The following is a 27384-nucleotide window of genomic DNA, read 5'->3' as shown; positions in this document are numbered from 1 at the left end:
TTATATGGATAGTGCCTATTTTAAATATTCATAATTCTGAGATTCAGCATGTCGGCGGCCATTAGCCATTCACTCAGCAGAGCAAAGACGGTTAATAATTGTGATCTCCCAATTTCAGCAGAGAAATTCTGAGAAATCTCTGTAGACTGATGACATTTCATGCCGTTCAGCTTTATAATCCTAAAATGTTAGGAAAATCCCCTGTTTTGTCATCACTTTAGACATTACGCTAGAGAATCATTCAATACTAGCTCTACAGTGATGTTTGTGAAGTAGCAACGGTTTCTGCTGTTCTGACATCAGCTTCAGATGAGAATGAATAGCGGAAGAAAGTAGTTCCTCATACAAAAGGATTTTTGAGACTCTGTGTTTGATTTTCTTTTTTATACACACGATTATGCTGTCAAACTGTTCAAACTATCAAACACATGTAGAAGTGCGATATGCAGGGCTTAATTTGTGCCAGAACATGCTGGATCCGTAACCTCTGAAATCTGATCCAGCACCTCATTTTACTGATGCCCCTCCTCAACCGCCTTCCTACCCCGGCCCCAACCCTCTTCACTTTCGTCCGCGACACCCCTCTATCATCCAACACCTGCCATACCACCACCCCCTCCCCCCCACACCTTCTTCACCTTAGTCCGCAACAAACCCCCCGTGTGCGGCACCTCTACATCCTCGGGTAACATGCCGGATCCGTTACCCCGGTTTGTTCTAGGACCTCGCAATTCACAAATTAAGCACTGGCAATATGGCTGTATATCATCACTGGTTGGACACTAAGCAACTTCAGTGCCGATATGCAGCCATATCGCGTTGCTAGGAGTGTGATATGCTCATATACACACACTAATAAATGGGTTTATTCATACTGATATAAATTGATAAATGGAAATTAAAATATAAATCGACAAACAAATTTGTGTGTTTGTTTTCTTAGTTTTTGTCACTTACATTGCTTAGCTGCATGTTTCTGCTGACCCATGTGGGGTATTTCTCGTGCAGGTAGTGGGCGCCGAAGCCCAGCACATGGTTCATGGGATGTAAACTCATGGAGGAGAGCAGACTGGTGGCTTCACAGATCAGAGCCACGTTCATCTTCTCATCTTCCTGCTGTGGAGGAGGAACATCTGAAGACACACTTCTACAGAAAGACTCCAGAACTTTCTGGAAGAACGAGTACCCGAAGGAGGACTGCAGTATTTGACTCAACCTTGTGTTCTCTTTAATCTGCAGGAAGAGAAGATGAGAAAGCGTGCTTCAGTTGTGGAAATATCTGTAATTAACACTCTGTATTTTAAGTGTTTTACATTTATTTACTGTTGTGGATTGCATTATCAGAGTATATACAGATATCAGAGTGACATTCATACATTCAATAGTCTTTCCTTAGATTTTAAAACCTTATAATCACTTTAAGTTTCAACCAAAAACACTGGCGAGATTTTCACTTACAGTATATTTACTAAATATTAATGTAAGAAATTAATCCAAAACTAAAACATTATTCATGTACTGATTAAAATCTATGAAATCTTGCTAATTCAGCAGGTTGGGGCCTATAGAACAGCAGGAATAACAGTTTTACCTTGATTACTGCAGTAAACAAAGCAGCATGATGTCAAATCTAGCAGGATTTTATCGATTTCATAAACTACACAGCATCCTATTCGCAGATTTAATTCAGGCAAGTGTTAGTATACAACCACTGCATAACCGAACATTATATAAAATTTAACACCTTGCAAAATAGCATTTAAGACTTTTTAAGCGCCTTAAATGTCTCTACACTGATTTATCACCTTTTAATACCTTTTAGGACCCCGCGGACACCCTGATTATGGGATTTTAATCTCTGCTCTGTCGACTTTTGATGTTGAAAATTCAACTCCTACAGTTACCAAAGCGACTTTTATTGACATTTTAGTAGTTGCAATAATATCATGTATAGAAATAATATAAGAAATCTGTAAAATAACGTAAATAAAATGTACTGGCAGTTTATTATACATTTCTGTAGCGTAATATACAACACCAACAAAGACAATAATAACTGTAAACTATATAAAAATGTCAATAAAGTCACTTTTTTAACTTTTCAAGGTTAAAAATTGTTGGAAGAAAGATTAAAGTCTCATAATGTGATTCATTAGCATAAATAAACTATATATAAATAAAAACATGAATAAAGTGTAGAAAACTGCTCATTTATGGATTTTCTTTTATAGTCTACTATCAAAATGCTTCTGAAATTTTGTATTCGGACTTTGACTGGAATCAATCAATCAATCAATCAATCAATCAATCAATCAATCTATCTATCTATCTATCTATCTATCTATCTATCTATCTATATATATATATATATATATATATATATATATATATATATATATATATATTCATAGACACCAGCGCTCCTGCTACCCCTGACAAAATCTGCTTTGTAAGTTACTTTTATACTTTTATATATATAGATAGATAGATAGATAGATAGATAGATAGATAGATAGATAGATAGATAGATAGATAGATAGATAGATAGATAGATAGATAGATAGATAGATAGATAGATAGATAGATAGATAGATATAGAGAGATAGATATATCTATACATCTATATCTAGATATATATATATATATATAGATATATGTTTTTATATATGTTTTTTTTTTGTCAACTACTGAAGACATTTCTTCCAAATTGAAAATAAAAATGTTTTTTGTTTACATTATATTATTATTATACAAATAATATTAACAATATTAATTTTCACACAACACCACTGATTTTACAGAGGAGCTATATAACTATAATAATAGTCAGCAATAACCTTGACCTTCAACAAATGTCATCATTTCTAAAAAATAAACAAGACCTATTTTGAATAAAATACTTCAAAACATTTGACTCAAACACATACAAAAAAAAAATCCAAAGTTATCTTTTAATAAAATTAATAAAAAAAAAAAAAAACACAGTTAGGGTCCCTGCACCCTCAACCCACCCCAGACTCAATTTCATTTGCACTAAACTCCACTCCACTCGCCTAGTCTTCAGTTTTGTCAGCCCCCACTTGAATGTTGTCATAGGGCTCGTACCGGCCACCAGCGCTCCTGCTACCCCTGACAAAATCTGCTTTGTAAGTTACTTTTATTCAACCAGCATGATTTGTTTTATTAGAAATTACACAAGAAATATAATAAGACGGTGTACAAGAGGCATCATTGTGGAAAAAATAGATATTTCTAAGCATTTATTTACATTTAAACATTCAGTCAGAAATGAATTTGTCAGGCTTATGAATAATTTCAAGCTAGACTATATATACATACACATATACAGTAGTCCACATTTAAACTGGATCAAAATCTTTTATTAAAGTTGTGCTAAAACTATTGAACACAACCTATTCTTGTCTTAAAATAGTAGCAATACTTGTTTTTTTTAATAGAGAGAATAAAAAACATTGCATTAAACTAACCTGAGACAGAGAAAGGTTTCATAGAGACATCTAGTGGTCAAGATGAACATGGATGACTGACCTTTTTATCCAGATCATCTCCGTGTGTTCGCAGCATGTCTGCCAGCTGTTTTACTACATCCCCATTTTCATCATCGCCGTCTGCAGCGATGTCACTCTGGATGTCCAAAGAGTCTGAGATCTCCGTCAGTACGCTAGCCACCTTCTCCATCTCAGCCACTTTCACATCTACACAGTCTGAAAGCATTGCATGACTGTTCGCTGACTCATTTACAAAGTATACTTTCCAACCACATGTTAAAGATGTGCATATTCACACTCACCTTGCAGAGTCGCAGGCTGTGGTGCAGGACGATCGTCATCATCATCCGTCTGTGGTTTACAGCACTTCAAGAATGAGATCTTCTTCTTTTTGCGGGACACCCTTGATTTAATGTGTTCTTTCTGCTGGATGATCTGCTGCAGGCGGGTGTCTGTAGGCCGTCTCTTGTAGGTGTAGGCCATCAGGAGCTTCAACTCAAGTTTTATTTTATCTCCAGGCATCTGGAGGTCAGTGTTGACTTGATCCTGAGCCCTGGACAAACATACACAAATATTAGTATTATTATTATTATTATTATATCATTCATTCATTTTCCTTTAGCTTAGTCCCTTTATTAATCCGGGGAAGCACAGAGGAATGAACCGACAACTTATCCAGCATAAGTTTTACACAGAGGATGCCCTTACAGCTGTAACCCAGTACTGGAAATATTATTTTATTATTCACTCATTCATTTTCTTTTCAGCTTAGTCCCTTTATTCATCAGGGGTCGCCACAGAGGAATGAACCGACAACTTATCCAGCATAAGTTTTACACAGAGGATGCCCTTACAGCTGTAACCCAGTACTGGAAATATTATTTTATTATTCACTCATTCATTTTCTTTTCAGCTTAGTCCCTTTATTCATCAGGGGTCGCCACAGCGGAATGAACCACCAACTTATCCAGCATATGTTTTACGCAGCAGACACCCTTCCAGCTGCAACCCATCACTGGGAAACATCCATACACCATTATTTACTACGAACAATTTAGCCTACCCAATTCACCTATAGCAAGTCTTTGGACTTGTGGGGAAAACCAGAGCACCCCGAGGAAACCCACGGCAACACGGGGAGAACATGCAAACTCCACACAGAAACGCAAACTGACCCAGCAACCTTCTTGCTGTGAGGCGAACGTGCTACCCACTGCGCCACCGTGCTGCCCTATGTGTAACTTATTTTATTTATTTTTAGTATGGAGAGCTCTGCTGGGACATGTGAGTTTCTCTTTGGGATTAATAAAAGTCTAACGAACGAACAAACAAACAAACAACGAGTATGGTATGGAGGACCAGTAGTGCCGGTTAGAAATAAAATGAAGAATCAAATGATCAATTTAATAATTGAAGCATTAAAATGTGTTCAAATAAATCACTATTAATTTTAAATGGACAAATAATTAGACATATTTAAATGTGTTTATTTAAATTGTCATTTTAAATATAATTTAATAAAGCAATAAAATGCATTTGCAAATAACTTTTAAATGTATAAATAAATATTATGAAATAAAACTTTACACGGAAAGAAAATTAAATGCACATACAGTTGAAGTCGGAATTATTAAACACCCTGAATTTTTAGCCCCCCTGCTTTTCCCCCCAATTTCTGTTTAACGGAGAGCAGATTTTTTAACACATTTCTAAACATAATAGTTTTAATAACTCATTTCTAATAACTGATTTATTTTATCTTTGTCATGATGACAGTAAATAATATTTGACTAGATATTTTTCAAGACACTTCTATACAGCTTAAAGTGACGTTTAAAGGCTTATAATAATTCTGATTTCAACTATAAAATGTCTACTTTTTCATTTCAAATAACTCCACTGAACCTAAAATGTACAATTATTTTGGTGTATTATATTAAAATATATGCATTTCGTTTTTAAATGACAATTATTTAGTCATTTTGAGCTGCATTCTATTGAACACAAACATGCGCACACGCACACTCGCGCGCACACACACACACACGCACACACACACACGCACACAAAAACAAGAAAAAATACCACAGCAATTTACAGTAAATACTATATCGTTTATTTTAAAACTATAGTAAAGTCCTCAAATTAATCTGTGGAGTGGTAATTATATAGTTTCTGTGGTAATACATGATAACTGTGGTTAATGCGTTAACAACTACAGTAGTCAACATATGAAGTGGATCATCACCTTTTGTCAAAGCTGTCCTAAAACTATTGAACAACATTTGATTTTGTCTTAACAATTTTGAGTAACTTTTTTGATTTACTTCGAATGTTTACTACTGTATATTAATATAAACAAATTAAAATGATTCAATATAAGTTTTCAACAATAAGATATATTTGATGACAGTACGAGCTGATGTAGTAAAAGCTATAATTCACTACAATATTTATTACTCAAAGCAAATTATGAATAATTAATTACATAATGAATTATTTATTAGTTCACACTATGTTAATACTACAGTATTCTGTAGAAATCGTTAATAAAGAACTGTAAATATTTATATTATATTGTTTAGAAACACAATCAAACTTACGATTAATTACTACAGTATTTTTTTTATCTGAGTAAATAAATACACATTAAAGAAATTAAATAAAACATATTTTATCTAATTAATTTAATGAAATATTGTACTTGTATTGAAAGTATTTAGTTGTAAAATCGGGAGAGTTTATCCAAAGGTTCATTCATTTTATGATATATTACAGTATTCACTAGCGATCACTGTTGTATATAGGCTATATAGTAGACTGTGTCCGGGCATGTCCATAAACCCTCGCCATTAAACTCCGTTTCCCTTTTGCTTTAGTCCTACATAAAACAATTGTGCACGTGATTTGATGTGATTGTATCTCATTCTCGACATCTTTCTACATTAAAACCGACAACTATCTAACAAGAAGTCACGGAAGTTTAAACCAAACAACACCAATACTACTACAAACAGTACAGCAGTCTGCTATAGGCACTGTTAACTTTCTCAAAGTGAAAAAACAAATAGGAAAGTGGAAATACTTACATGACTTTCCTCTCTCGGTCTCTCCGAGCTTTATGGCAAACAGAGCAAAGGTTTTAGTTTTGTTTGAATGGAAGAGGGCGTAGCGACGTCATCAGGCAACGCAGAGTCACAAGACTTTAAGTCACACAGGCTAACTCGGATAGACAAGCTAAATGATTCAGCAGAACAGTTAAAGTGAAAATAAAAATAAAAAGAGACTTTGAATAGAAAAATAAATGTACATTTTTAAAGTTTTGATTGATTTCTGCGTAAAGAAAGAGCAAAGGAGTGAAACATATAAGTAAAAATAAAAGGATTTTTCTTACGTTGAACTCACGTCTGTTTTCTAGTACACATAACTTACTTAAATTAAGACAGACGAACTTCAGAAGCTAAATTAATCTTGTTTTACTTTAAAAAACAATCAAAATCCATGAAGGCTAAAACCATGGATAAACATAAAATAATATGCAAATTAATAAATAAATGTATAAAAAATTGGACGAATGCTGGGGAAAAGAAAATACTAAACTGAAAGTTTATCCTCCCCCCTCACCCCTTTCAAACATTCATTTATTTCCTGAACGTAGTTCCATATTTACTTTTCCTCAGGTCAACATCCTTATCAGAATAAATGAATAAAGATTTGAAAGGGGAGAAATAAACCTACAGTTTTCTCAACATTTGTGTAATTTATTTAATTATTTACCTGCTCGCACTATTTATTATTTATATACTTATTTATGCAGGAATTTGTGGATTTTTATATACATTTATTTATTAGCATATTTATTATTTTATTTATGCAGGAATTTGTGGATTCTTATGTACATTTATTCATTAGCATATTTATTATTTATTATTTTATTTATGCAGGAATTTGTGGATTCTTATGTACATTTATTCATTAGCATATTTATTATTTATTATTTCATTTATGCAGGAATTTGTGGATTTTTATGTACATTTATTCATTAGCATATTTATTATTTATTTATGCAGGAATTTGTGGATTTTTATGTACATATATTTATTACCATATTTATTATTTATTATTTTATTTATGCAGGAATTTGTGGATTTTTATATACATTTATTTATTAGCATATTTATTATTTATTATTTCATTTATGCAGGAATTTGTGGATTTTTATATACATTTATTTATTAGCATATTTATTATTTATTATTTCATTTATGCAGGAATTTGTGGATTTTTATGTACATTTATTCATTAGCATATTTATTATTTATTATTTCATTTATGCAGGAATTTGTGGATTTTTATGTACATTTATTCATTAGCATATTTATTATTTATTATTTCATTTATGCAGGAATTTGTGGATTTTTATGTACATTTATTTATTAGCATATTTATTATTTATTATTTTATTTATGCAGGAATTTGTGGATTTTTATGTACATTTATTTATTAGCATATTTATTATTTTATTTATGCAGGAATTTGTGGATTTATTTACTCATTTATTTATACATTTGCGTATTTAATTTATTTATTAATTGTTTTTGCATAAAAATCAAGAGTTAAATCAAAACTCTAGAAAGCAAAAATCAAGAGTTCCTCCTTAAAACAAGCAAATATCTGCTAGTGGGGACCAGAAAAAAATCAATACGATTTAAAATAAACCAATAAACGATTACACATTTGCACTGAAAAACAACACTTTTTCTGAAAAACAATGAAAATGCTGGGTTATTCAACTCAATTTGGGTAAAATTATAGGAAAAAACTTAATGTTGGATGTTTAATTGAAATTAACATGGTTAAATGTAATTTGTTGTGGCAATGTGGCTCAATGGGCCAGTTGGCACTTCTGTGTGGAGTTTGCATTTCTCCCCGTGTTGGCATGGGTTTCCTCCGGTTTCCCACCCAAACATGTGCTAGAGGTGAATTGAATAAGCTAACATGTTCATAGTGTATGTGTTTGAATGAGTGTGTGTGGATGTTTTCCAGAACTGGGTTGCAGCTGGAAGGGCATCCGCTGCTTAAAACATCTGCTGGATAAGTTGGCGGTTCAATAGCGTGTTGAGTTTGTCCATATTTTACCCAAATTTCGAATATTTTTGAAGTAACCCAGCGTTTTTAGAGTGAAGGCATTGCTGTAATTGTGAATCACGAGTGCTTCAGTAACAGTAGCTGTAAAAAAATGTCCACAAAACACTGGTGCTTTCCATCCAACTGCCCTTTTAATGAGAAAACATTCCCAGTTTTAGCAACCGTGCAACATGATATCAGTCACATCTACTCACCCGGTCACCTCAAACACACCTAAAGTTGATATTCAGAAATTAGAAAAACTAAAACATTCAAGTAGTCCCAACTTTTAAAAGGTTTTTTAAAAAAAAGCAAAATACAACCACTGAACATTTCCATACAGCTTTAAATCATAATAATAATGTTAATATTAATAAAAAAGAAATAATGCCATTTCATTACATAACCACTGAAAGGGTAGAAACATCCAAAGAGGTAACAAAAATCCCATGCACAATAAATGCGTTTAAATCTCAACTGATAATACAAGATACCACAGCAGATCACTCGTGTGTAAATGGATCTGGGTTTGTTTTCATGCAGACACGTTGCATGAGTGATTTGGACATGGTTTAGGATGGAGCAAGTGTTGGAAATACTCTCGTCGGTGTCTTTCTCCTTTACTCAAAGCTACCATCAATGAAAAAAAAAATACCCCACTCACACAAATCCAGTTCCTTTGCTTGTCTTGAAACATTAATGTAATGTAATATTAAATAGATAAATGCACAAATGTCATCCATTCATATTGCATCGAATATGGCTCAGATCTTTTATAAGATAATTTCACAATCACGCCACTGTAACGGCACACAAACGAATCGGAAAGAGCTGTAAATATGTCTGGTTTTCGAAATCTCCGCGTTCAAGCCTCTTTCTCCTGTGCGTCTTTGGCACACAAATGTGACGTGCTTTTTCTGGCGACGTCTCTCTACACACAATGCAGCAATCCGCCTTTGAATAAATAGCTATAATAAATAAGAGCAATAAATAAATGCTAGGTCAGAGCCTACGATTAAAAAAACCCCACAGCGACATGAGTTGAAAACAACAGCTAGACACGTTCCTGTTCGGTGAGGGTTTTTTCTGAGCCCGAGGCAATCTCGTTGCACTTCTCTTTCTTTTCTGCTATCGCCGGCTTCTCTGCGAGTGCAAGCAGACGCTCGAGGAGTGCTAACAGCCACTTTCTGTGGGTAAAATTCTTCCTGTCACGCCGTGGTGTGAGCCGTTCATACTGCCGTCTCCAGATCCTCGTGTGATGCTGGTTCATCCACCGGCTGGATCTCCAGCATGGACGCCAACTCTGAGTTCCCGGCATCCAGGGCACAATCCTTAGGTGTTTTCCCCTAAAATGCATTAAAAATGTGTCATTCAATGGCATTGTTGGGGGAAAAAGGTAGTACAGTATTGTGGAAAAGCACTCTACCAGTTTTGTTGGCCTAAGACTTTTCCACAACATATAGTCAATCAGTCTCTATATTAAAAACCAGACAGAAAATAGTGGAGAGATGTACGAAACCCACAACAGCACAGTATTTCCTTTTCAAGAACAAGTCTGTTTAATGTGGTTACCCTGGGATTTTTCTGAAATTTCTGTCAATTTTGAGTCATATCTTTCTTTTTTCTGTCCAGGCAATCTCATGCAGCCTTTATAATATTCAGGTCTGGAAACTGTGAAGGCTGTTTCATGACTGTCTGTGTTCTCTTTCTCCAAATAAGATTTTACTGCAATTAGTGAATCATTTTCATTTTGAAAATGTAAGTTATTACCACTGAAGTCCTTTCCCGAAGGATTGGCATAATGGATTAAAACTTTATAATAATGGATCAGTACTTTTCAACATTCACTTCCCTTGGCAGTTTTGTTCCACAAGTAATTGTCCTGACATTTTCTGAAGTAATGTATTTCTTTCAGCACTTTCCACAGTTCTTCTTTAGGTTTAGAGTGTCATATCCAGGGCTTAAATTGTGCTGGAACACACTGGATCCGGCACCTCTGAAGTCTGATCCCGCACCTCATTTTACCAATCCCCCTCATCAACTGCCACCCATCCACTGTTCACTTTCACTTTGTTCCGCGATGCCCCAACCCTCTTCACTTTGTTCTGCGACTCCCCAACCCTCTTTACTTTGTTCTGCGACTCCCCAACCCTTTTACTTTGTTCTGCGACTCCCCAACCCTCTTTACTTTGTTCCGCGACTCCCCAACGCTCTTTACTTTGTTCCGCGACTCCCCAGCCCTCTTTACTTTGTTCCACGACTCCCCAACCCTCTTTACTTTGTTCGGTGACTCCCCAACGCTCTTTACTTTGTTCCGCGACTCCCCAACGCTCTTTACTTTGTTCCGCGACTCCCCAACGCTCTTTACTTTGTTCTGCGACTCCCCAACCCTCTTTACTTTGTTCTGCGACTCTCCAACCCTCTTTACTTTGTTCCGCGACACCCCAACGCTCTCTCATTTGTTCTGCAACTCCCCAACCCTCTTTACTTTGTTCTGCGACTCCCCAACCCTCTTCACTTTGTTCCGTGACACCCCAACCCTCTTTACTTTGTTCCGCGACTCTCCAACCCTCTTTACTTTGTTCCGCGACTCTCCAACCCTCTTTACTTTGTTCCGCGACTCCCCAACCCTCTTTGCTTTCGTCCGCGACACCCCTCCGGCATACACCTAATTCCCCCTATGGCTTTCCCCTATCATGCACAACACCTGTCCATCCCCGATCTGTTCCGGAACCTCGCAAATCACAAATTAAGCACTGGTCATATCTTTCTTTTTTCTGTCCAGGCGATCTAATACAGTCTCTATAATATTCAGGTCTGGACACTGTGGAGGCCATTTCATGACTGTTTCATGAGCTGTTTTCTTTCTCCAAATAGGATTTCACTGCAACTAGTGGATCATTACCATGCTGAAAATGAAAACTATTACCAGAAGGATGGACAAAATGGATCAAAACTTGATAATAATGGATCAGTACTTTTCAACATTCACTTCCATTGGCCGTTTTGTTCTAATTGTCCTGACATTTTCTGAAATAATGTGCTTCTTTTAGCCATTTCCACAGTTCTTCTTTAGGTTTAGAGAGTCATATCTTTCTTTTTCTGTCTAGGCGATCTCATACAGCCTCTATAATATTTAGGTCTGGACACTGTGGAGGCCACTTCATGACTGTCTGTGTTTCATCAGCTGTTTTCTTTCTCCACATAGGATTTCACAGCAATTAGAGGATCATTATCATGCTGTAAATGAAAACTATTAGCACTGAAGTGCTTGTTATTATCAAGTGTGATTATAAAAAAAAAAATGAATGCACTTTTACTATTAAAAGCTGGTTATATTCACACACTGCTGCCACACTACTTTGTTTAAACCCCTTATAAAAGTGACTTTTGCATAGTAGGTCCCCTATAAACTGCTGTGGTGTCTTCAGAACAACAAAGAATGAGGATGTTTTTATCAAATGAAGAGGAATAAGATGTACAGTATTATGATTTGGAAACTTCCCAAAATAAAAATACTACAATCAAATTCCAAAACACACAAATATACTTAAGTGCATAAGCAAATCAAACATTAAAGATGTCCTCAAGCTGTTTTTTAAAGTGTGAGCTGAGGTGTGAGTTTCAGTAGCAGTAATAATGAGAAGAAGAAAATAATGATTCTAACCAGGAAGTTGGTTTTGTTGAGGGAAGCTCCGCCTTCAAGCAGACGTTTGCAGACATCACGCTGTTGTTGTGCCGCCGCTTTGTGCAATGCTGTGTCACCTCTGAAAACAAGACAAATGAGGAAGAATGATATGCATGTTCACATCACTAGACTGCAAACAAATACAGCAAACAGAGATTTACATACGTGTCTCGCTCTGTTAAATCCAGCATCAGCTTTGACCCTGAAAGCAAACACAAATTCCAAAGCAATAAAGTTTACATGGACCTATGATTTTGTATATAAGCAAACAAGCACAGTTGAAGTCAAAATTATTCGCCCTCCTGTGAATTCCTAATGAAAAGAGCAAGGAAATTTTCACAGTATTTTCTATTATATTTTTTCTTCTGGAAAAATTATGATTCGTTTTATTTCAGCTTGAATAGTTTCTAGAAATGAGTTATTAAAAGTATTATGTTCAGAAATGTGTTGAAAAAGGCTTGAAACTGTCCCAGTCTATGATAAATCACACGTTCTAGATCATTCCAAATAATCCAAGCATCCTAATGACCCTGATTTCATTGGGAAAAGCTGTTTTAATCAACTCAACAAGTGAAAAACAGAAGCTCTTTGCGGTTGGTTTGTGGACAGTCATGGCTAAGACAAAGGAGCTCAGTGAGAACATGCGACTGTACATGACTATAAGACCATTTCTAAATGTGTTAAAGTTCCAGTGGCTACAGTGCAACATATTAATCAGAAATTCAAGGCGTTCCAAACTGTGAAAAGTCTCAACAGACGTGGTCGAAAGCTGAATTTCTTCCTAATGACAAAGTTGTCAAAATGATTGGAACAGTTATCATTTTTAGGCCCTTCACACGTGCTCTTGTACACACATGAATGGCCAAAATGTAAAGTTAGACACAGAAACACAGAAAGTTTGTTGTGTGAATTCAACCAGAGTTTTCCTTTAAACATAAATTGGGGGAATATATACAGGGGGGATAATAATTCAGAATTCAACTGTATATAAAAGTTAACAAGCAATGCTGTATTAAATATTACACGACTTGAACTTAATGTTTAATGTTATATTTATATTTTATGCTTTCTTTATTTTAAACATTAGAAAACTAGTACTTTACAACAATATTCTATGCGCCAAACATATAGTGTAGACTTACTTATAGTAATATCTATACTTGTAATACAGTGCTGCTCAACATTAACATGTACACCCCCTTTTGAAGATGAATATTTGTATCCATTTCTCAGCATTTATAGCTCATATATATTGATGCATTTGAATAAAACAGATTTATTAAACAGATATATTAATTAAATAAGATTTTAATCACCAAACATCTTTAGAAATCGAAAGATAATACATTTAATTTCATAAGAAATATTGCAAAAAAATTACAAACTACAAAATTTCAACCTAATTTTTGATATTTTTTTTTGTTTTCTTGATTTTTCCTCTTTTTTTAAACTTGTTTTTAATATATTTCCCTAACATATAAATTTGTGCTACGAATGTTTGGACGGTTATCATAAGTTATTTTGTTAGATTAGCTCCAGATTTACCTTCAGTACTCACTAATCTAATGTATATGCTTAAATAAAACAATGTAAAGCTTAGAAAATAGAAAATATTCATTTAAATGAGAGATTTAACTCCAACTATGCATAATACAATAATAATATAATAGAAATAATTTTAATATAGTGTATATTTCATTTTATTTTCGATTTTTAAAACGTAATATGTGTTTTATAATCCAATTTTTGTCTGAGAAATGTACTCGTACTCTTTATTTTGACACTTCATCAGTTAAAAATACATTTAAAGTCATTGGCATATGTTAGAAATACCCAGCATTTAGTCGTACAGTACCATCCCGTGCTTGTTGGTCTTCCTTCGGTTGTGGCAGACCAAAAGCTTCCTCAGCTCACAGTTGAGCATGTGATGATAAATATGCAAACACAGAGTGCGTGTGTTTCAGACCAAACACTCACCATGCTCCAGAATGAAGCTCACCACGTCTGCGTGTCCGTGATGTGCAGCCAAATGCAGAGCGGTGCAGCCCATAGCGTCGCGCACCAGCAGACTGAGCCCACTCCTGCAGGACGATGACACCTGACACACACAGCATACACACCGTCAACCCTTACTGTAAATTATTATTCTTATCACACTCAAACACTATTATTTTACTGTACATATATATTTTTTATACATATACATATATATATATATATATATATATATATATATATATATATATATATATATATATATATATATATATATATATATATATATATGCTTTTGGAATATTTAACGTAAATTAAGAAATCTTTCAATTTCTGAATATGTTCAGTGACAAAAATATTATTTTAATAAATATATCTTAAACTTAATATCTCAAACTCGCATAACCTTTTACTAATTTAAGCATTGACTTTTTTTAAATGTATCTTCTTTAAAAATGAGGTTTAGTTTAGATCTGTGCACTATAGTGACGTGACATTTTCATGTCTAAAAAATAACAGGTAGTCCAGGGATTAATCATAAAACACACACACAGACTCAAACACCGGTTGCGAAAGTGTGCTGCATTGTGGTATCACACACCCTGATGAGTCATAACGAATTCTTACTTTCTGTTTACGTGTCAAAGTAAAACCTACCGCTGTCAAGTCACCTTTCGCAGCCGCTGACAGTAGAGCTGTAAAAGCAGAGTGTTTTCATCAATACATGACACAGTATGTATGAATAACAATTATGCGGCTTCCCAGGAACTGTGATGCATCACATGTGTGTGGGGATTTTGAGAGCATCACTGTCGGGTTTATTCAGGTTCTGACAGGAAATGCTCCTGGAGTTTACCGTCACAAACACTACTTTGAGAAATACTTGAGATTGTACTGTACCTTGTTCATCTGAAGTCAGAGGAACACTGCAATGAGGAAACAAATAATAATCAAGTGTTTGCAGTGAGAAACAAAACTGAAACTGAAATTTAGGACATTTATGCCATATTGGAGCATAAAAACATATGAAATACAGTTTAATTTGACCTGATGCGTGCATTTTTAAGCTTTTAAATGAGTTTTTTTATACTGATATATAATTTAAAATGAAATGTCCAGTAAAATGAAGTAAAATGTTAAATGCAAATACAATATGAATTAAATATACATTAAAATAAAATAATGTATGATGTTATATTCAAATACAATATAAATAAATTACAGTAAAATGAACTAAAGGTAAAATGGTCAATTCAAATGCAATTAAAAATGTAATATACAGTCAACTAAAGGCAAGGCAAGTTTATTTCTAGAGTTTAACAATTACATTACATCTAGTTTATCTCATACACAGTGATAATTCAAAGCGCTTTAGATAAACTAGAATAAAAGAAACAAATTAAACATGATTCAAAGAATTTAAAATTATTAAAACAGATAAAATAGATTAAAATGTGTTAAAAAGGCTTATTTAAAGTAGCATTTTAAAGTTAAATATTATATTCTAATACAATTTAAAATGTTATATATAGTAAAATAAAGTAAAATAATACACTCAAATACAATATAAAATTGAAATATGCAGTAAAATAAAGTACAATTAAATTATTGTTTGCATATACTGTATGCAAGAGTATTTTTATGAAGTATTACAGTTTAAAATATTTAAAATAAACTAATGTAATATTAAACACAAAATAAGTTAACTTGTACCGTTTACCAAAATCATTACATTTTGCTTCATTGCTGACCAAATGTGAGTGTTCGAAATTTATTTATAGATGGATGATTTTTGTATATAGGCAAGGATTTTATACTGTATACTAAAATATAAGAATTTTTTGCTATTCATGTTCATTCATGCTATTTACTTTATTTTACTTCATATTTAATTTTATTTTCTATTTAAAAACTATTTGAATATTTATGGAAACCTGTCAAATATATTGTATTTTATGTTATTTCATGCTCCAATTTTTACATTTTTGTTTGTCAACAATGAACCAAAATCGAATTCCAAAATATTATTAAAATACTACAATTTATTTGACAGTGGATTTAATTTTAGATTGTATTTGCATATTTAGTTTTATGTTCAAAATAAATTTGCACACACATTTAAAATGTAAAAATGTCACTTAATATTTACAAATTTTATATATATTTTTAAAAATTTCCCGTAATTTAAGAGTGATTATAATGTACTGTACTATATCTGTATAGTTTGTTTTTAATTTAGGTATGATTGAGTGAAATCTTTGAAAATTCGTCTATTAAAGATCTGATAAAACGTCTTCCAAATTTCAAACATGTATTGCTGATATATAAAACAATATAATATAAAAAACATAATAATATATGAAATAAAAAAAGGAATAAAAAATTATAAAAATAATCAAATTAAAATAATAAATAATGAATCTAAAAAATTATATATAAAATATAAAAATTAATTTCTGACTGTGTTATGAATGACTCTCACCCAGAACTGGGCTCCACCACCACATCAGGCATTCCTGGAGCCCTGACCTGGCTCACCGCTGGGGCCTCATGGTCCAGGATATAAACCTCATCCTGGCATATTTCAGTCACAAAGTGAAGATGCTCCTACATACACACACATTGATAATACATTTAATGCAGCTTCCCCATATGCGTGTTTGTATATATATATATATATATATATATATATATATATATATATATATATATATATATATATATATATATATATATATATATATATATATATATATATATATGTATATATACACACACACACACCTTTAAATTTTAGAATAAACAATCATAATGATACCTGAGCCTTGTCGATGCGATAAAAGCGATCAGCTGATGTAGCTGGAAACAGAATGTACAGAAGAAAAAAAATTATTGTAAAAATGCTAGTCATCAAAAGTGACTTGACTACAATTGGACTATTTGTTTACACAGACCAATGGTTTCAATTCACAAGACCTCAGTGTGTCATCAGGAGCCATAACTACTGATTTGGATTTGTTTGTTTACGTTTATTTTTAATCTCAAAAACCTGTCACCATTCACTGCCATTAAATGAATCAGCAAGGATTCACGAATTCAGCTTAAAATCTACTTTATTGTTCGACTGAAGAAAAAAAAGTCACCTACATCCAGTGTGTTATGATCTGTGGGTGAATAAATGAACATAAAATATTCATTTTTGGGTAAACTATCTCTTTAAAGTAGACTTTTCAGCGGTACACAGGAAAGAGAAAGACTGTTCAAAGCATCGACTTGTTTAAAGTGTCTTATCTTATCTTATCTTATCTTATCATATCTTATCTTATCTTATCATATATTATCTTATCTTATCCTATCCTATCCTATCCTATCTTATCTTATCATATATTATCTTATCCTATCCTATCTTATCTTATCTTATCTTATCTTATCCTATCTTATCTTATCTTATCTTATCTTATCTTATCTTATCTTATCTTATCTTATCTTATCTTATCTTATCTTATCTTATCTTATCTTATCTTATCTTATCTTATCTTATCTTATCCTATCTTATCTTATCTTATCTTATCTTATCTTATCTTATCTTATCTTATCCTATCCTATCTTATCCTATCTTATCTTATCTTATCTTATCTTATCTTATCTTATCTTATCTTATCTTATCTTATCTTATCTTATCTTATCTTATCTTATCTTATAGTACAGGCAATACAGAAATACAGTTGAAGTCAAAGTTATTAGCCCCCTGTATATTTTGTTCCCCTAATTTCTGTTTAATGTAAAGATATTTTTTAAGATACTAGTACTCACCTTAAAGTGACATTTAAAAGCTTGATTAGGTTAATTAGGCCAGTTCAGGTAATTAGGCAAGTCATTGTATAACAGTGGTTTGTTCTGTAGACAATGTACTAATTATAGCTGAAGATGGATAATAATGGCTAAAAAAATTAAAAACTACTTTTATTCTAGCCGAAATTAAACAAATAAGACTTTCTTCAGAAGAAAAAATATTATCGGAAATACTGTGAAAATTTCCTTGATCTGTTAAACATCATTTGAGAAACATTTGAAAAAGAACTAAAAATTGACAGGAGGGCGAATAATTTCGGCATCAACTGTATCATGTTTTCAAGCATAGACTTACAGTCCAGGAAGCTCCAGTTTGCTGAAAGTCTGTGCGCTGAACTCGGCCGCGGCAAACCTGCACATTCATCCTGAGAAAACCCACACAAAACACAGATGAAAGAAAGAATGCAGATTAATCTCGAATTCAGTTTCTGAGTCCAGACTGAGCTGTCATCCAGAACCAGAAAAAGAAGATTGAATTCACATTATTAATTAACCAAAAATCTGGAAAAAATAACAGAATTTCCATTTTATTTTCAGTGTAAATCACCCGTAAACGAAAACCCTGTTGTGTCTTGAGTAGCGTTTAATCAGTCACTAGCTCAGTTAGTTTTTTCCATACAAAAGGTTTTCACAACAGCCAAAAATGAAAGTACTGAAAGAAAAAAAAACATCAAATGCACTACTGTAAAATAAAGAAAAACAAGCCAGTTGTGCATCTGATCAATTGGCTCTTCCATTGCGAATGGAAGAGGCATGCTGGATGTGGTTTGTGGTCACATACCAACACTGTCTCACATAATTAACACATCTCTTGACTCACTTATTCCCCACTTCATTTAAGCAGGCTAGGGTAACCACACTGCTAAAGAAACCCGACCTGGACCTTACTTGAAAACTACCGACCGGTGTTCAATCAAGTCCTGGACTTTCTTACTCAAAACAACCTCATGGACAACAAGCAATCTGGCTTTAAGAAAGGCCACTCAACTGAGACTGCCCTGCTCTCGGTCGTGGAGGATCTCAGACTGGCTAAAACAGACTCTAAATCATCAGTCCTCATCTTGCTGGATTTATCAGCTGCCTTTGACACTGTAAACCACTAGATCCTGCTATCTACGCGAGTCAATGGGCGTCGCAGGCACTGTTATTCAATGGTTCAGATCTTACCTCTCTGACAGGTCATTCAGGGTGTCTTGGAGGGGAGAAGTGTCCAACCTACAGCATCTAAACACTGGGGTACCTCAGGGCTCTGTTTTGGGCCACATCTCTTCTCCATCTACACGGCATCTTTAGGAACAGTCATCCAGAAACATGGATTTTCCTTCCACTGCTATGCTGATGATACTCAGCTATACCTCTCTTTTCACCCTGATGATCCCTCGGTTCCAGCTCGCATTTCAGCCTGCCTGTCAGACATTTCACACTGGATGGAAGATCATCATCTTCAGCTTAACCTCGCGAAAACGGAAATGCTTGAAGTTTCTGCCATCCCGACTCTTCACCATAACTTTTCAATCCAGATGGATGGAGCAACCATCACTGCATCCAAAATGGTAAAAAGCCTTGGAGTAACGATTGATGACCAACTAAACTTCTCTGACCACATTTCTAGAACTGCTCGATCTTGCAGATTCGCACTCTACAACATCAGAAAGGTCCGACCCTTCATATCTGAACATGCAGCTCAACTCATTGTTCAAGCTCTTGTTCTCTCCAAACTGGACTATTGCAACTCTCTACTAGCCGAGCTTCCAAGCTAACTCTATCAAACCTCTTCAGCTGCTTCAGAACGCAGCAGCACGAGTGGTCTTTGATGAACCCAAAAGAGCACATGTCACTCCGCTACTCACCCGTTTGCACTGGCTGCCAGTTGCTGCTCGCATCAAATTCAAAGCTCTGATGTTTGCTTATAAAGCGACCTCTAGCTGTGCTCCTTCGTATCTGCTCTCACTTCTGCAGATTTATGTGCCCTCCAGAAACTTGCATTCTGTGAATAAAAGTCGCCTCGTGGTTCCATTTCTAAGAGGGAAGAAATCACTTTCCCGAACTCTCGCATTCAATCTGCCCAGTTGGTGGAATGAACTCCCTAACTACATCAGAACAGCAGAGTCACTTGCTTTCTTCAAGAAACAACTAAAAACTCAACTGTTTAGTCTCCACTTTCCATCCTAATCTGCAACTGCCTCTCTGGCTATACCACTAACTGTACCCTCTCTCTCCAAAAAAAAAAAAAACATTACTAATGCTTTGCTTCTTAGACTTTACACACCTGAAACTTGCCTATAGCACTTGTTCACTGTTGCTCTTATAGTTGTGTAAATTGCTTCCTTGTCCTCATTTGTAAGTCGCTTTGGATAAAAGCATCTGCTAAATGTAAATGTAAATATACACATATGACATACATATTTATAGATACTCCAAAAAAATCTTCAACAGGGTTTAGAAATGGCTCAACAGAGGCCTGCATGTATTTGGGGTTGGGTGAATAGTGATCAGTTTTGTAAGTATTTATAATCATGTATGTTTTCAGTGTTTTCACTGAAGTGTTTTCAATCACCAGTGTGTTCTTTCAATAGATGTCTTTTCTTAATAGTACCTATGGCATTTAATTTTTGAATGAAGTGCCTTATGTATGAAATAGTGTGTTGCAGAATTGCGAAACAGTGCTTTTGTTTAAGGTATGGATACACAGTGTTTAAAGTATAGTGTCTAAAGTCTTCAAGCAATAGGCAAAAACTTTAACTTTATTCTATATTTACCTGATAGTGCACTCGGTGGCCAGCAGAGGGCGCCTGATGCAAATCCTGACCAAAACACAGACAAAACAAAACATAAACATTCATATCAAGACTGCTGATGCTTACTATTGAGGTCAATTGTTGACACGTATTTACATTTTTTTTACCTAATAACAGTGGCAACAATAACACTAAATTTTGTGGAAAACAGTGGTAAAAACCACTCAAGTGTCCATAAATCATTCTCAAATGTTAAACTCTGTAAAAGAACTGAAACATCATAACTGATGTGCAACATTCGCTCACTGACTGAACAGGTCTCAGTAAAATAAGACATACTGATGCATTATGGGAAGTGCTCACCTCCTGCAGTCTGTCAATGTAGAGTCGACAGGTTTCGAGGTCACAGTCTCCTCTCACCACCACGATGCCAACAGCAGTCGCTGAACACACACACACACACACACACACACACACACACACACGCACGCACACACACGGTCAGTAATACACTCACCGCTCCACCTTTTCCCACACATGACTGTATTTCAAATGATGTGCTGGGAAACTACCATTTACAAGAACTAAAAACAATAATTATATTAAATAAATAAAATCTCATTAGGAGGTTACAACAATTTGGTGTGAGTCAAGATATTCTGGCGATAGTATACAAGAATTTGGTTGAAAGTGTTGTGAGTTTTAACATGATTGCATGGTATGGACTGTTGCCAATTAAGGAAAAGCAAAAACTGTGTCGAGTAGTGAAAACTGCCAGTGCAAATGTATGTAAAGCACAAAGACAACCAAAGAAAATTGATTGAATGAGAACTGAACAGAAATCACACGTCATTATTGAAGATTGTTTCCGTCCCTTAAATATAAAATTTCAGCTCCTGCTATCAAAAAGATGTTTTAGGTAACCTCAATTTAAGAAAAATGTGTATCAAATGTCCTTTGTGCCGGCCGCCATTAGAATCTTTAATACTGGGTTCTAAATATGTACAGTATATTAGAGTTATTAAATAGAGTTATTAATGTGATTTATGTGATGACAATGAATGTATTTGTGTTGCCTGTTTTTCTGTGATATGTGTAAGGTGAACGCTGATGTGGTTATGTGGTGAAGCCAAAGATACTGTACATTTCCGCTTGTGGATAATAAAGAAAGTCAAGTAAAACAAAACAATTCATTATAATTTTACAGGAGGTGGTAATATCAATATAATATGGTAATATATGGTAACATACACTCACCGGCCACTTTATTAGGTACACCTGTCCAACTGCTTGTTAATGCAAATGTCTAATCAACCAAGCACATGGCATGAACTCAATGCATTTAGGCATGTAGACATGGTCAAGACAATCTGCTGCAGTTCAAACAGAGCATCTATTCTTGGCACAATTTTTGCCCATTAGTACCAATTGAGCATCTAGTGAACGCCACAGCCTACCAGAGTATTGATGTTGACCATGTCCATCCCTTTATGACCACAGTGTACTCATCTTCTGATGGCTACTTCCAGCAGCATAATGCGCCATGTCATGAAGCGCGAATAATCTCAGACTGGTTTGTTGAACATGACAATGAGTTCACTGTACTTAAATGGCCTCCACAGTCACCAGATCTCAATCCAATAGAGTCCCTTTGGGATGTGGTAGAACGGGAGATTGGTATCATGGATGTGCAGCTGACAAATCTGCAGCAATTGATGATGCTATCATGTCAATATGGACCAAAATCTCTGAGGAATATTTCCAGTAGCTTGTTAAATCTATGCCACGAAGATTAAGGCAGTTCTGAAGGCAAAACGGGGTCCAACACGGTACTAGTAAGGTGTACCTAATAAAGTGGCCGGGGAGTGTATATATATATATATATATATATATATATATATATATATATATATATATATATATATATATATATATATATATATATATACACACATATATATATATACATACATACATATATACATACATATACACACACATTTTTTTATAATACATTATTTTATATATATAATTTGTCTTTCAACTAACTGTACACAGTGAAAACTGAGCCAGAGGTGTGTTTGGCTTTTCTTAAATCTTGTTGCCTATTAATACTGAATGGATGAACAGTAGGAATAAGGATTTCACTAATTGTTAAACAGACTCCTGTAAGTCATGCAAAGCATCATGGATGAAATGTGGACATGATGCTGATCTGATAAAGTGCATTATGGGATACGTGAGAGGAGATATAACTCACAGATGTCGCGCAGACGCTCCTTGTCAAACTGCATGCTGTCATAGTCCTGCAGGCCGATGCGGTTGACACGCAGGCGCAGGCGCTCTGGAACGGCGTGAGGGCTGATGGGATACGAGACAACTGATTTTACAAGCAGACACACATTTGATCTGTTGAATCGTAATGAACAAGTATGAAGACAAAGCATCAATCCCACATGAAGAAGAAGATGAGGAGGAGGAAGAGGAGATGAGTGAAGATCACAATGGCTGACTGAGGTCGTGAATACATTCAAATGGGTTTAGTGGTCATTTGGGCTGAGTAGCATTGACCAAATCTGTCATGCTAAAATAAGTCAACATGAGCAACCCTTTAGAGACTCTTGACATATACAGATATATGAAGAGTTCATACGCAAAAACAGATAACACAGCTTTTATTCATTTTCATAAATGTGATCATTAAGTTGCATGGATATATTGTTAGCAATGGCCAAAAATCCATTGTATAGGTCAAAATCAATGTTGTCTTCTTTTATGCCAAACATCATTTTAAATCATTACAGAATATCAAGTAAACATCTTCCATGAAGATATCTAGTCAATTTCCTATTGTAAATATTAACTATTAATATAATATAAACTATTAGTAATGTGTATTGCTAATGTCATTTATTAGTATGTGTAATACTATTGTCCAATGTTCTACTAGTTAAGCTAAGTATGGTAAATGCGGTCTTTAAGTTGCACTTTGAATGCAAATGTTTAGCAAAATAACTAGTAAATATTATTAATATTATATTCTATAAATATTAATGACAAAACAAATGAATTATTTGAGCTATTAAAACTACTGTTAATGTGTTGATTTTTTTCTTTCTCCGTTAAACAAGACTGTTAACAAAAAAATATATCGTTTTTAAACAAAAAAATATAATTTCTAATAATTTTGTCTTCAACTGTAGGCAAAATTTCAATATTTGTAATATACTGTTATAATAAATGCATAATAAATATAATATAAAAATAATAATAAATACATTAAAAAAAATGTCAATTCTGATGTAAATAACATATTTGTTTAAATATCTATTCCTCAAGTTTTTATTTAGGTAATAATTAGTATATATAATATAATAATAAGTATAAAATAATAATCCACTTTTGTGTTCAACCAGTGTTGCCTACTTTTTTAGCGACTTTTCAGATCCCTCTAGTGACAAATTTTTTAAAAAGCGACAAGCAACAAATCTAGCAATTTTTTTGAGTGTTACTGGAGATTTTTATAGACGCTTGTGTGTCCGTACTGTAAGGTTCCTTCTCTTCTCAACTAGTTGCAGATGATGCCGTCGGCCCCTCCCCCACCTCAGATCACTTAGGGCATACTCAAACTATGCAATCCGAACCGTGCCCAGGCCTGTTTCCCGGATCGTTTGAGAAGCGTGAGTGCTCTGAATCAGGCTCAGGGACGGTTCACTTGGCCAGTCCTGACCCGGTTGGAGGTGTGCCAGAGCGCGGTTAACCTTTGGCATGGTGCGCTTCTAGTGTGAGCCCGAAACTGAAGACGAGACGTGACTTTTACGGGATTTTTTCATATGGATTTATTAATCATTCGTACTGTTCAATGAACGCAAACTGTCATAGATTATTAAACACACAAACCCCTCACTGCACGACAGCTGCACCTTCAGCAAACCTCCTAATTCCTGCAGCATGAGGACTTTATGATTGTTTATGAGTGTCAAAAGTGGCTGATCTGTTCGGTGAAATATTTGACCGTACTAAAACATTTGAACAACTAAATATTTGAACAACTAAAACAATATAACTAAAGAAATCTCCACTGTGCTGAGCGAGAGCGCCTCTAACTGAACAGCGCATCATTGATGACTCAAGCGTGCTCAGGTCCCAATGTAATGTGAGTGAGGACTGTCGGGGGAGATGGGAGGGGGGACAAGCGTGCTTTGGCCTGGTTCAAGCCAACTGTATATAGTGCGAGTACGCTCTTACAGGCGGCCCAGTTCTTGTACAGCAGTCTCTCCCACCTGCAGCCCGAGAGCAGATCATTCCTCTGTGTCCCGACGGCAAACAATTTAGCACCGCGAGTGTGAGGTTTTTCCCTTGTACAGTTAAACTGATCTGCTTCTACTTTGTTTTATATTTAACAATTTAATTTGACCTTGTTTACAATCACAGATATTTTAGCGACAGTTTATTAGACTGAGAGATTACTGCAAATTCACTACACATCTGTATTCATATACTTTATTCAAACAGCAATAAATTTAGTTAAATTGCCATGCTTACATAAAGCGTAGTGCAGATATAAATACCCCTTTATTAACCATAGGCTGTTAAACAAACAGAAATGGCTGGATGTGATGACGTCAGTAATATGCAAATTGACGTATGATGTAATCTAGCAACCTTAAGCGAATTTTTGGGCAGAGTTTAGCGCCTTTTTATTGAAAACAGTTGGCAACACTGTGTTCAACATGTAAAAGAGATTCAATATAGATTGAATTCAATGTAGACAGAGTTTATATGAATTTTATTTGATGGTTTCATGTTGACTTTAAGATGCACAGCGAGCGACAGAACCAAAAAAAGCACTGATGAGTGAAACCCTGGACTCACACAGATGCGCACACACACAGAGGCTCTGTCAGCTTATGTGAGTGTGTGTGTGAGAGAGTGAGTGTGTGAGGGCCGCTGAGACACAGAGAGTGTGTACTTACACAGAGAAGGAGTCTGGGGGAGCAGAGAGGCGGCGCAGGTCGGCTGCACACACTTTCTGAATGCTGCGTCAGCGCAGCCACAGCACAGCACAGCCATCAGCACAGACAGACAGATGTAAGAATGATTACAGACAGATGACAGACACATGACAGACAGACAGACAGATTACAGACACATGACAGACAGACAGATAGACAGACAGATGACAGACACATGACAGACAGACAGATTACAAACAGATGACAGACATAGACACATGACAGACAGACAGATGACAGACAGATGACAGACACATGACAGACACATGACAGACACATGACAGACAGACAGATCACAGACAGATGACAGACACATGACAGACAGACAGATCACAGACAGATGACAGACAGATTACGGACAGACACATACACATGACGGACAGCCAGATGACAGACACAGACACATGACAGACAGCCAGATGACAGACACAGACACAGACACGACAGACACAGACACATGACAGACAGATTACAGACAGATGACAAACAGATAGATTACAGACATTCAGACAAATGACAAAGGACAGATTATAGTCAGACAGACAAAATGGCAGACGGACAGACAGATTACAGACATACAACAGACACACAGACAGACAAATGGCAAAGACATATTACAGACAGACACACAGATTATACAGACATCCAGATTACAAACAGATGACAGACAGATTACAGACAGACAGATTACAGACAAACAACAGACAGACAGATTACAGACAAACAACAGACAGACAGATTACAGACAACAGACAAATGACACAGACAGACAACAGACATACAGATTACAGATAGACAGATGACAGACAGACAGATTACAGAGCGACAGATTAAAGACAGACAAATGACAAATGACACAGACAGACAACAGACATACAGATGACAGACAGACAGACACAGACAGATTACAGACAGACAGATTAAAGACAAACACACCGATTACAGACAGACAACAACCAGACAGATTACAGACCGGTAGACAGACAGATTACACACAGAGATGCAGACAGATGACAGACATACAGACAGATTACAGACAGATGACAGACACAGACAGATGACAGTGAGACAGATTACATAGACATATAGGCAGATTAAAGACAGACAGACATACAGACAGATGATAGTCAGACAGACATATAGATTACAGACAGGTTACAGACACAGACAGATGACAGACAAACAGATTACATAGACATAAAGACAGATTACAGACAGACAGATGACAGACCGATTACAGACACGGACAAATGACAGACAGACAGATTACATAGACATACAGACAGATTAAAGACAAATGCATGAGTGGCAGCCGAGAGAAATGAAGACAGACAGAAAAAGAAAAAGAAAGAGAACAACACTGAGCTATGCAGAGCAGCACACAGAGACGGCAGAGCATTAGTGCTGTTACTAATACTAACACACACCAGCTGTTAGACGGGTTAGTTAACACAACCTCA

General features: G+C 35.1%; 2 protein-coding genes across 8 annotated transcripts in view; both read right to left on the bottom strand.

Moving 5' to 3' along the window:
- Window positions 1-939: 939 nt before the first annotated feature.
- LOC130223552 (uncharacterized) lies at window positions 940-6672 on the bottom strand. The gene is made up of 4 exons (XM_056456394.1): window positions 6599-6672; window positions 3812-4062; window positions 3550-3725; window positions 940-1233 (listed from the first exon to the last, which is right to left on the bottom strand). Coding segments are annotated over exons 1-4 (723 nt in total). The 5' UTR covers window positions 6601-6672.
- A 2094-nt stretch (window positions 6673-8766) lies between these two features.
- Window positions 8767-27384, bottom strand: part of dgki (diacylglycerol kinase, iota) — a 123512-nt gene continuing 104894 nt past the window's right edge. For 5 of the 7 annotated variants that reach the window (XM_056456139.1, XM_056456140.1, XM_056456141.1 and 2 more), the window contains 13 exons: window positions 25886-25948; window positions 23170-23270; window positions 21273-21352; window positions 20931-20975; window positions 18467-18536; window positions 17138-17178; window positions 16802-16926; window positions 15220-15245; window positions 14977-15014; window positions 14302-14422; window positions 12490-12526; window positions 12304-12403; window positions 8767-9982 (listed from right to left, as the gene is read on the bottom strand). In XM_056456139.1, the coding sequence (XP_056312114.1) occupies window positions 9866-9982; window positions 12304-12403; window positions 12490-12526; window positions 14302-14422; window positions 14977-15014; window positions 15220-15245; window positions 16802-16926; window positions 17138-17178; window positions 18467-18536; window positions 20931-20975; window positions 21273-21352; window positions 23170-23270; window positions 25886-25948 (964 nt within the window). In that variant the 3' untranslated portion in view covers window positions 8767-9865. The remainder of the gene's footprint in view (window positions 9983-12303; window positions 12404-12489; window positions 12527-14301; window positions 14423-14976; window positions 15015-15219; window positions 15246-16801; window positions 16927-17137; window positions 17179-18466; window positions 18537-20930; window positions 20976-21272; window positions 21353-23169; window positions 23271-25885; window positions 25949-27384) is intronic. The other 2 variants (XM_056456142.1, XM_056456145.1) reach the window with 1 other exon arrangement.

Source organism: Danio aesculapii, chromosome 4 (genome assembly GCF_903798145.1).
Source record: "Danio aesculapii chromosome 4, fDanAes4.1, whole genome shotgun sequence".
NCBI classification, from domain to species: domain Eukaryota; kingdom Metazoa; phylum Chordata; class Actinopteri; order Cypriniformes; family Danionidae; genus Danio; species Danio aesculapii.
The sequence above is the reverse complement of the archived record's forward strand: the minus strand, read 5'-3'. Positions and strand labels throughout refer to the sequence as shown.